The sequence below is a fragment of the Ictidomys tridecemlineatus genome, chromosome 3 (assembly GCF_052094955.1).
Source record: "Ictidomys tridecemlineatus isolate mIctTri1 chromosome 3, mIctTri1.hap1, whole genome shotgun sequence".
Taxonomy (NCBI): Eukaryota; Metazoa; Chordata; class Mammalia; order Rodentia; family Sciuridae; genus Ictidomys; species Ictidomys tridecemlineatus.
The window spans coordinates 18,044,741-18,056,808 of NC_135479.1; the positions used below are offsets into that span (position 1 = coordinate 18,044,741).

At 40.8% G+C, this 12,068-nt stretch overlaps 1 protein-coding gene across 2 annotated transcripts in view; it reads left to right on the plus strand.

Annotated features, from left to right (window-relative positions):
• Positions 1-12,068, plus strand: part of Eftud2 (elongation factor Tu GTP binding domain containing 2) — a 42,693-nt gene that overhangs the window by 19,244 nt on the left and 11,381 nt on the right. For both annotated transcript variants that reach the window (XM_078041964.1, XM_078041963.1), the window contains exons 10-13: positions 2,449-2,615; positions 5,448-5,572; positions 9,814-9,877; positions 10,243-10,333. In XM_078041964.1, the coding sequence (XP_077898090.1) occupies positions 2,449-2,615; positions 5,448-5,572; positions 9,814-9,877; positions 10,243-10,333 (447 nt within the window). The remainder of the gene's footprint in view (positions 1-2,448; positions 2,616-5,447; positions 5,573-9,813; positions 9,878-10,242; positions 10,334-12,068) is intronic.

Consider the following 12,068-nt stretch of genomic DNA (forward strand, 5'->3'; position numbering starts at 1 on the left):
TTTGCTCTGGAATTCTCTCTCTGAACACAGATAAACACACATGTATATATATTTTCCCTTTATACTGTTTATTTTATTTATTTTTTTTAGTTTTCTAGTGTGTGGTGCTGAGGGCCAAACCCAGGATCTCATGCCTTCTAGGCAAGTCCTCTACCACTTGAGCTATACTCCCAGCTCCTTTGAACCATTTAAAAGTACAATATTAGCTGGACACTGTGGTAAAAGCCTGTAATCCCAGCTACTGCAGAGGCTGAGACAGGAGGATTGCAAGTTCAAGTCTGGTTTCAGCAACTTAGGTCCTAAGCAATGTAGTGAGACCCTGTAGCTTAGTGGTAAATAACCCCTGGATTAAATCTCTGTACCAAAAAAATAAATAACGGTAAAATATTTCATGATTTCTTTTATGTTTGTTGTATGATTTTTTTGTTTCTTGGTTCTTATTTTTTTGTGGGGCTGGGGATTGAATCTAGGGCCTCATGGTTGCCAGGCAAACGTCCTACCACTGAGCTACAACTTCAGAGCTTTTTATTTTATTTTGAAGCACAGTCTTGCTAAGTTGCTCAGGCTGGCCTTGAACTTGAGATTTTACTGCCTCAGCCTCCAAAGTAGTTGGCAGAATTTATTTTATAAGGATAAGTACATTCACTTACAGTAATCATAACCAGGAAATTGACATTGATACAACACTCTCATAACTGATATTTTTTGTAGACCTTATTCAATTTCACGATTGGCCCAGTAATGTCCTTGAATTTTATCCCCTAATACAGAACGGTGCATCTCATTTATGTGTTTAGTTCCTTTTAATTGAAACTGTTCCTTAGCTTTCCTTTGTCTCCTATGACATTGGCATTATTTTTCAAGGGAATAGGGCATTTATTTTGTAGAATTATCTCTCAATTTGGGTTTACTTAATGTTTCCTCTTGATTAGTTTCAAGTTACTTTGGGCAAGAGTACTGCATAGTTATGTTCTTATGAGTCCATCACATCAGGAAGTAGATGATGTTACCTTATCCTATAACTGATGATGCTAACTTTGATCACTTGGTTAAAGTAGGTTGGCCAGGTTTCTCTAGTGTAAAGTTAATATTTCCTTCTTTGTAATAAATAATTTATGGGGAGATACTTTGTGTATTCTATTTGTTATCAACCTTTCCCTGATTATTTTATCATGCATTGATAATTCTTGGCTTTTATTTCTATAATTATTTCAAATGGTGATTTTTTTCTCTTTTATTTCTTCTGTATTTATTGGTTAGAATTGTGTTGTAAGGAAGAACCCTCCCCCAAATTTGCTTATTTATTATCAGTATGGTTATATGGCTTTTATTTTATTCAGTGGGTTATAATTCCTTGATGTTATTAGTATATATACTGATGCTGTAGTTGTCCCAGATTTGGCTAGTAAGAGTTCCTTCAAGCTGGCTGTTTCATGCTTATGACCCATGCATCTATTTTTTTTTTTTTTAAGAGAGAGTGAGAGACAGAGAGAGAGGGAGAGAGAGAGAATTTTTTTAATATTTATTTTTTAGTTTTTTTCGGTGGACACAACATCTTTGTTTATATGTGGTGCTGAGGATCGAACCCGGGCCTCATGCATGCCAGGCAAGCACGCTACCGCTTGAGCCACATCCCCAGCCCTCATGCATCTATTTTTGAGCACTTCCTTACTCTCTGGCACAAAAAGATGTATGTTCTAGACTCATCTTATACTTTTCCTGAGATCCTGGAATCATCCAGTTCATCAAGGAACTTGGGCTTCTTTTTTGTGTGTGTGATGTTGGGGTTTGAACCCAGGGTCTTTTGCTTGCTAACCAAGCACTCTACCAGTGTGCTACACCCCAAGCCCTTTTTATTTTTTTGAAAAATTGTTCCACTAATTTACCCAAATTGCCGTCTAACTTACAATCCTTCTTGCTAAGCCTCCTAAGCAGCTGGGATTGTAGGCATGTCCCACCATGCCAGATGAGCTCTGACTTCTTAGAGTAGGAAATAATATTTAGAAGCAAAGTTCCAGGTGTGCTTGTTGCTCTTGGGATACATCATTTCCTGTCCCTTTCTTTCATTGAGCACTGGTAGATAACATATACCTACATGTGTCTTTAATTATTTCTGTACATGTGTATTGAAACTCATTCATCCTAATACTCACATTCTATTCTAGCACCATGGGTCTTCCTGTCCTTCCTGGTTTCTTCTTTGTGCTGAGAATCCTGGCTCCCAGCATCCTCAGTGTGTTTATTCATATATTTCTCAGATCTACAGAGTGCACTCTTAAAGTTCCTACATCTGCCTTTAGGAAAGTGCATCCTTCCTGGCAATCTTTCCCCTGCCCTTTATTCTCTTGTACTTCTTGTTTTGAAAGTTTGGTACCCTCTCTGACTCTGCTCTAGGCTTTTCTGCCCTCTTTGTTCTTATCAACACCTTCTGAACCCTGTGTTTGTTAGGTGATGCTGAACACTGAGCGGCTGATCAAGCATGCAGTGCAGGAGAGGCTGGCAGTCACCGTGTGTATCAACAAGATTGACAGACTGATCCTGGAGCTGAAGCTGCCTCCAACTGATGCTTACTATAAGCTGCGCCACATTGTGGATGAAGTCAATGGATTAATAAGGTAGTGGATGAAATCAGTGGATTAATAAGGAAGTGGATTTCCTGTCCTTGGAGACTCTGGTTTTTATAAATCTTAATTTTACCCAGGAATACCTCTGGGAGTAACTCATAATTTATTTCTTGGCATGTATTGATGAGCTAGTTGGGCAGAATTCAAGGCATCTTTCAGGACCCTACAGCGATTGACTCCATAGCCTTGTCTCATTAGCCCTGTGTTAATTGGACTAGTTGTCCAATTTAAACAGGAAGTATTGGGGTCAGTACCTTGGGCTCTAGAAACAGTCTCATCTTCATGAGATAACTGTGAATTGGACAGATTATTTAAGCTTAGTTTTTGCTTCTATAAAAAAAGTAATAATCTTTGCCTATCGAAATGTAACAACAAATGAAATAGATATTTGGTATAGTATTCTAAACACAGAGCTTACTTATGCCAACTGAGTGCTGAATAATTTTGGCTGCTATTTTATTAACATAGACTAAGTAAATTAAGGAACTGTATTTCTGTGGATATACTTGCTTCTCAACAAGGTGGATTTAGGGCTCACTTTAATGAGTATGAGTGATGGGATAGTATACAGTATCTAAGTGGCATTTTGGTACTTTTTTCTTTCCTTTATTTTGTTTTATTTTGGTCCTAGGGATTGAACCCGGGGACCCTTATTAGTAGTTACAGATGGACAGCATGCCTTTATTTATTCATTTTTTTATGTGGTGCTAGGGATCAGATCCAATGCCTTACTCATGTTGGGCAAGTGCTCTGCCATAGAGCTGCAGCCCCAGCCCCTAGCCCTTTTTATTCTTTGTTTTGAGACAGGATCTCACAAAGGTGATGAGGCTGGCCTTGAACTTGCAATCCTCCTGCTACCTCAACCTCCTGAGTTGCTAAGATTATCAGCATGTGCCACCAAGCCCAGCTCTCAGTATATCTTAAAGGCATTCTTATCTGCAGCCTGAAGAATGTACTGTATGACTTCTAAAATAGGCCTGGGAAAAGGCCATCCTATTGAAAAAATGCCTTTCCAGTTGAAGATTGAGGGTTGCCCCTATATATCCAAAGACTGAGTTACCTTTAGGAGACTCCCCAGTTGGTAGCACTAATTCTCAACAGGAATATTTTCTCCCTGTTTCTGGAGAAGCTGAGAAAAAATAATAAAACCTTTTTTTTTTTTTTTTTTTAAGTAGGAGATGAAATTAGCTTAAATCTTGATCTACCAAAATAGAAAGTCAAGAGTTATGTTTTAAACCTATAAATAAGAAAAGTAATAAAATATGATGCTTAAATACTTACAGATAACAAGGTAAATACTCCAAGAGCAGCAGGGTTTGTTTGTTTGGGGTTTTTTTCCTCCCTTGCTGTACAGAGGATCAAACTCAGGATCCTTTTTTTTTTTTAAAGAGAGAGAGAGAGAATTTTTTAATATTTATTTTTTAGTTTTCAGCAGACACAACATCTTTGTTTGTATGTGGTGCTGAGGATCGAACCCGGGCCGCACGCATGCCAGGCTAGCGTGCTACCGCTTGAGCCACATCCCCAGCCCCAAACTCAGGATCTTGAATGCTAGGCAAACGTTCTAACAGTGAGCTGTATGCCAACCCTATGAGCAGTTTTTAAAAAGTCAAAAGCAGTTGCTTCTTGAGAGTATAACTTCAGGGTAGGTGGAAGCAAGTAGAGAACTATTGTAAGCTGATATTTTTATTTCTAAATTAGAAAATTCTGTACCAGTAAGGCTAAAATTGTGGAATTGATTCATGTATACACTGGTTTTCTTATTAATGCAAATGGGCTTGAGGTGGTTATTATGGCTTCTGCATGACTTTTTTTCCGGGGGGTGGGGGTACCAGAGATTGAACTCAGGGACACTTGACCACTGAGCCACACCCCCAGCCCTATTTTGTATTTCATTTAGAGATAGGGTCTCACTGAGTTGCTTAGTACCTCGCTTTTGCTGAATCTGGCTTTGAACTCATTATCCTCCTGCCTCAGCCTCCCAAGCTGCTTGGGATTATAGGTGTGCACCACCATGCCTGGCCTTCTGCATGACTTTTAAGATTGAAAGTTGTACAGGGCATGATGGTGCACGCTTGAAATTCTGGAGACTTGGGAGGATGAGACAATAGGATTGCAAGTTCAAGGCCAGCCTTAGCAATTTAATGAGCTCTATCTCAAAATTAAAAAGGGCTGGGGATTTAGCTCAGTGGTAAAGTATATCCTGGGTTAGATCTACAATTTTAAAAAAATAAATGAATGGGGGAATATAGCTCAGCTATAGAATGCTTACCTGACATACACAATTCCCTCCGTTCAGTCTTCAACACAGCAAAATATAAATAAATAAGTAAAAAATAAAATTTTATCATAAACTTTTAAAACAAAGCTGAACAAAGAAAAACGAAGACAGTAAATTTGGGGAGCAAAGTTGTTCTTTTTCTTTCTTTTCATGAGTGGTACTTGTACATAAGTCTGTTTGTATTCATGAAATTGGGAATGCTCTCAAATGTGTTCCTCTCTGATCACATTATATTCATTTCTTGTGTTCCAAGGTCTTTGTCTCTGTCCTCCAGGTTTCCCCTTGTCTGTCCTATGTGGTTAGCTTTTCTAAGATTCTGCAGAATGTTCCCAGCTTGGGAAGTCAGCTTGTTACTGGGAGTTAGGGAACAACTCCATCATGTCACTTTCTTGGACCAGGCTGTTGGCAAACTAAGAGTCTTATGCAAGCCCCTCCTCAGGGCTGGAGAGTGGCTGTGACACAGAGTTCCTGCCCTTCCCCCTTGGCAGTGCATCCGGGCTGCTGCATAGCCTGGCACTGGCTCACCACGTTCTCTTTTTCAGCATGTATTCCACCGATGAGAACCTGATCCTTTCCCCGCTCCTGGGCAATGTCTGCTTCTCCAGCTCCCAGTACAGCATCTGCTTCACGTTGGGCTCCTTTGCCAAGATCTATGCTGACACTTTTGGTAAGCTCTGGCTGGCACTGTGTCTCGCCAGCTTCCCCAGAGTCATGTGTGCATTTCCTGCTGAATGGCTCAGACTGGCTTCATGTCACAGTATCCTGTTGGAGAGGAAACAGTTCATCACCTATTATTGTCATATTTGGGACTCTTTTTGACCTATCGTTTTCTTTAGGTTTAATAGTTTCTAACAAAAGAAAAACAAAAGCAACTGGGAAGTGAGGCAGAGTTTACAAAGTAGGAATTATCCATGCCTGCAAAGCAATTTCAGACTTCCTTCTTAAAGGTGGAGTCTCTCTGTTAGAGCTTCTGTTTTTCCAGCTGTAACTAAGCACATATAAATTTGATAGGTCTAATTGAGAACCCAAATTAGACTGTACAAGCCTCCACAGGCAGACCCAGTTGCATGAGTCTATGGGTGTCCAGAGCATTGACACCAGATCTCTGAGGTCAGCTTCCCTACTCAAGGGGCTCCCCAGCTTTTCCATTTCTGTTGCCTCACCAGTTACCTCCAATTCCAATAGGAACCATGTATTGATAGTCTTATGTGTGTCAATGAAGTAATTCTTTCATAGGGAGTTGTTACCCTATTTTCAGGGCTGAAGATACAGGCCCTATGAGAAGTCTCACAACAGAGAGGTAGTGGGGGACCACCATTTCTGTTCTCACCAGTCACACCACCTCATTCTCAGGGTGGATGACTTTGTTCCTTTGAAAAAACAAGCAAAACTTGTTTTTTAAGTTTAGCCAGGCCCAGTGATACATGCCTATAATCCCAGTGACTTCGGGAGGCTGAGGCAAGAGGATCGCAAGTTCAAAGCCAGCCTCAGCAACTTAACAAAGCCCTAAGCAACTCAGTGAGACTTTGTCTCTAAAAAACTGGGGGCGAGGGGGTGAGAGTGTTAAGGTGGCTGGGGATGTGGCTCAGTGGTTAAGTGCCCCTAAGTTAATCCCTGTTAACCACCCCCCCCCAAAAAAAAAAAAAAAACAACCCTAAGATGGTGTTTTTTTGTTCTTGTTTTTTTTTTTTTTTTTGTAGTGGTGGCAATGGGGATAGAACCCAGGGCTTCATGGATGCCAGGCATTGCCCTATCAATGAGCTAGACCTCCAGCCTATCATTTTAAAAACACGTGTATATTTAATAGGTGTTTATTATAGGAAAGAGGAAAATACAGTAAAATCTGGTCAAGAAATTAAAATATACCCATCACTTCTTTACCCTTGCCACTGTTAACATTTTCTTTTTGGTTCTCTCTTTTCCTGTTTATTATTTTACATGAATGAGATCATATATATACCAATTTCCTGGGTTTTCACTCATCATTGGATCATTCACCATTAGATGAATATTTGATTTGTTTCCAGACAGTGCTATTTTAAAAAATGGATAGGTGGACAATGAATGAAATTCATTTGGTGGGCTTCCAGTACAAGTTTGTCCTTTGTATCAACTTGTTCAGCTCAATGTCCTTTGTATCAGCATGGAAGCAAAATCAAAGACCCTTTCTGTAATTATAATGTACATATACTTTAGTTTCTCTTTGAAAATGTTCTGAGCTATGTGAAAAACTGTTACTACTCCTTTGGGCCACTTTTCAGTATTATCATCATGAAAAGCTGTATATGCACTTCTAAAGGTCAGCATTGAAGGGAATATCAGAGATATGTAGTCCTTCCTCTTCATTTTTCATATGCAGTACTTACTGCATTTTATTTTACATACTCACTTTACACAAGTTCACAGAATTTGGTGGAGTTGGTTCTCTCAAATCATTTGCACCATACTGCCGAATCAATTCTGAGCCCTCTTGCTAGGGATACAGTATAACAGTGCATGATAAATAGTCTCTGACTTCTAGGAGTTTCTTCCACTAGTCAAAATCACAGAGTGAGGAATGGCAGTGTAAGATGATTGCAGGAGCTGAGTGCCAAGTAGCTGGGGTAGGCAAGTAGAGCTCAGGGAATGGCAGGGAACGTCAGCTTCAGTGGCCTAGCAGCACAGTAGGCTGCACAAAGAAAGGCAGGCTTGAGCAAGTAGAGACTAGGGAGCCAGGCATTCCACACTCAGAGAATTGGAAGAGGGAGTGTGGAGGCAGGCATTGTCGGTCATGGCCTCTGCAGAAAACAGTGGACTAAATTGCCAAGGAAAAAGTTCAAATCAGAATTGCTAGTGAGGGGTCTGGGGTTATGGCTCAGTGGTAGAGCACTCATCTGGCATGTATGAGGCACTGGGTTCCATCCTCAGCACCACATGAAACAAATAAATAAAGGTATTATGTCCATCTACAACTTAAAAAAACTACTAGTGGCTGGTTTCGGACCACATAGAGGAGGATTTGGATTCCAGGTACTTTATCCTGTAGGAAATGAGAAACTATCAGAGATTGGAGTGGTATCTGCAAATCTGATGATGAAAGATAGACCAGGAGGAGGATGGAATGCAAGATATTTTGCCAGTGTTCAGATATAGGATTGTGGGTATACAATTAGCATTACCTGTGAAATTTGAAAAGGAAGAAATGGATTGGAGAAGTGTTTATTCATTCTTTCAGTGAACATTTATGAAACCTCTGTTAAATTTTGGGTACCTTCTTATAGGTATTCAAGAAGTTCAGCACAGCCTAGCACAGTGGCACATGGCTGTATCCCAGCTACTTCAGAGGTTGAAGCAAGAAGATTGCAAGCTCAAGGCCAACATAGGCTGCTTAGCCAAATCCTGTCTCAAAATTTTAAAAATGGCTGGGGATGTAGCTCAGCAATGGAGCATTCCTCGATTCAATTCCCAGTACTGGGAAAAAGAAAAAATACACTCCAAGTCTGGGAGTTCAGTGGTAGAGTACTTGCCTAGCATGCAAGAGGCCCTGGGTTCCATTTCCAGCACTACATAAGAGGAGAAGTAGTTCAGTCCAGTGCTCCAACACAATAAGAGCAACAGTAAGGGGGTCTAAAAGACATTGCAGATCAGAGAAGAATGAACATTTTGGTAACTACTAAAGTGGGACAGAATGGAAGACTTGGTAATTAACATGGGGAAGAAAAAGATTTGGAACTTATTTGAAATGTTGTGGTGCCTCACAAAGAGATTGAAAGGTCTGAAGGGGAATGTGACTTTCCTTTGTGCTGCCTCAGGTGAGAAAAAACAGCCTGACATCTGGGAAGAAATATCCAGAAGGTAGTTGTTTTGTCAATGACCTAATTGAATTTTTTAGGAGGTTTTTATTGTTGTTGCTGTTTTTGTGGCACTAGAAATTGAACCGAGGGTCTCACATGCTAGGCAAGTGCTATATCACTGAATTCCAACAACACCCCCAGTGCTATTCATTCTTTTATTCATTTGTTTGTTTGTTTGTTTATTAGAACCAGGGATTAAACCCAAGAGTGCTTAATCACTGAGCCATATCACAGCCCCCCCCCTTTTTTTTTTTTTTTTGAGACAGGGTCTCATTAAGTTACCTAGGCTGCCCTTGAACTTGGAATATTCCTGCCTCATCCTCCCAAGTAATTGGGATTTCAAGCATTTGCTTTTGAACTTGGCTTTTCAGGAGCTTATGACACTTGAATTTCAAGTCAGTTGCTTGGTTCAGTCTGATTAGGTTTAGCAGTTGCAGTCAGCCTAAAACTATTAATTGATAAAAGATGAGACAAAGATTGTTTTTGGTGTTTTCTCCCTGGAGGGCTGAATGATTGCCTATTAGAGTTTTAGGGCTCATTAGAGCCTTATGCAGATGCTTCAGTAATAAGTTGACCCATACTGGAAGCAGAGTAGAGCTTTTAGGTGGATCAAGAAAGATTGAAGGACTGGGGATATGGCTCAGTGGCAGAATGTTTGCCTAGCATGCACATGAGACCCTGAGTTCAACCCCCAGCACTGCAAAAAAGAAAGAAGGGAAGAGAAAGGAACCATTAAACTGTGCTTCCTTAGAAAGACTGTGAGGGTTAGATACAGACAGAAAATGTATATAGGCGATTGAGCTGTTGTTTCATGCCTTGTCTATAGCTCAGTCCTAGTGCTTGCTGAAAAGGGAGAAAAATGCTTGTGTTCTCATTTTGGCTTCAGCTTAGTCTTGTAAACTTTAGGCCAGTCCTGTCCTTCCTGTGCCTGAATAACTTTGTCTGACTACTTGACTGGACCCTGAAAAGGAAATACTAGAATTACTCAACATGGTTGAGGACCACTTGTAGCACCTGAAACAGATTTCAAACAACCCTGTGCTAGGTAGATTATAATTGTGTGACTTTTCTGTAGGTGACATTAATTACCAGGAATTTGCTAAAAGACTCTGGGGTGACATCTACTTCAACCCTAAGACGTAAGTAGAGTGTGGTTCATGACTCTCTGAAAGGGTGGTGGGGTAATTCATTCTCCCCAGTAAGCAAGGACAAATAAAGAATTTCCAAGATAAAACCTACTTGTTTCTTAGACATGAGCTGCTGTCCTTGTTCCCCTGGATTGGTGTCTAATATTATATGAGAGGCTGTTTCTACTGAGGTCCTCAGGCATGCAGGAGGGTTGTAATCATGTGTCCTCTCAAAAATATCTCTTTGGAAACTATGATCACAATGCATTCCTCCCTTTGCTCCTGCTCAGACTCAGAACCTAGGCAGTGCAGCCTTGGGGTCAGTGACACTGCCTTCTCCCTCCTGGGTCACTCAGGACTCTTATTTCTCTTTTTAGGCGAAAGTTCACAAAAAAGGCCCCAACCAGCAGCTCCCAGAGGAGCTTCGTGGAGTTTATCTTGGAGCCCCTTTATAAGATCCTTGCTCAGGTGAGTGTCAGGCCACCTGCTTCAGGTCTGCTCTTGTAAGCACAGATGGAAAAACTGATGAAGTCATATTCCCCTCTGCCCTAAACCTGCTCACCTGCTCAGTTTTGTTTTACTGAGCATGAGGGAGTAGCCGTCAATATTTTGTTTTTTGTGTAGTACCAGAGATTGAACTCACATCACATCCCGACCTATTTTTTATTTTTTGTTTTTGCATGCACAAAGCCCTTGTTTAGGCTGGCTTTGAACTTGTGTTGCTCCTGCCTCAGCCTCCTGCATTGCTGGGATTATATATCCTAACTCTTTAGAAGAATAATTTTGGTTGTGGAAATTTAATTTACAGATATAATTGTGACCTCTTGGTTGTTTATATATTAAAGATGTTTGTGTTAAGCTATGGTGGTGCATGCCGGTAATTCCACCTACACAGGAAGCTGAAGAAGGTGGATGACAAGTTGGAGGTCAGCCTTAGCAACTTAGTGAGACCCTACCTCAAAAAATAAAAAGGGGCCTGGTACAGTGGCACATGCCTGTAATCCTAGCAGCTCGGGAGGCTGACAGGAGGATTGCAAGTCTGGTCTCAGCTAAGCAACTCCATGAGACCCTGTCTCTAATAAAATACAAAAATGGGCTGGGGATGTGGCTCAGTGGTTGAGTGCCCCTGTGTTTAATCCTTGGTACCTTAAAAAAATAAAATTAAAAAATATAAAAAGGAGGCCAGGCATGGTGGTGTATGCCTGTAATCCCAGCAGCTCAGGAGGCTGACAGGAGGATTGCAAGTTCAAGTCTGGTCTCAGCCACGTCGAGGTGCTAATAAGCAACTCAGTGAGACCCTGTCTGTAAATAAAATGCAAAAATAGGGCTGGGGATGTGGCTCAGTATTGAGTGCCCCTGAGTAAAATCCCTGGTAAATTTTTTTTTTAGCTTTTGTCGGACACAACATCTTTGTTTTGTATGTGGTGCTGAGGATCGAACCCGGGCCGCACGCATGCCAGAGGAACGCGCTACCGCTTGAGCCACATCCCCAGCCCCGTAAATTTTTTTTAAATAAATAAAAAGGGGGGCTGGGATATAGCTCAGTTGGTAGAGTGCTTGCCCTGCTTGAACAAAGCCCTGGGTTCAATCCTCAGCACCACAAATAAATAAATAGATAGATAGATAGATAAATGAATAAATAAATAGGGCTGTAATCCAGTGTTGGGGGGGAGACTTAATATAACATTTTGTTTATATGAATTTGTGCTACCAGAAGTGGAAGTGCAGGACTAAAAGGGTAAAAATGATACATAGGAATTTTCATACAGACCTTTCTCAGTGATGAAATATGCTTAATAAGCATCTTGCACAAAGAAAACTCCCCCCCCCTCTCTCTTTCTCTCTCTCTCTCTCTCTCTCTCTCTCTCTCTCTCTCTCTCTCTCTCTCTCTCTCTCTCTCTCTCTTCTTTCTCACATGGAATGTGTGTGGCCATTCCAGCTGATAAAAGAGCAAAACTTAGCAACAAGGCAAAATAGCCATTAAAATTTATCAGCACTGAAAACCACTTAGTATCTTTTGTCAAGACTGGAATGGATTAATAAAAGAAATTTATAGAATCTGCCTCAGTGGAGACCTTGAGTCTGCTGAGGATAATTTAGTGTGGCATTGTCCTGACAGAATGAAAAGGGTGGCCTTTTTTGGTTCTTCCAGTCCTTTGATCCTCTAAATCTGAACAGTCTCTTGAGTAGGAGGGGTAAGGGA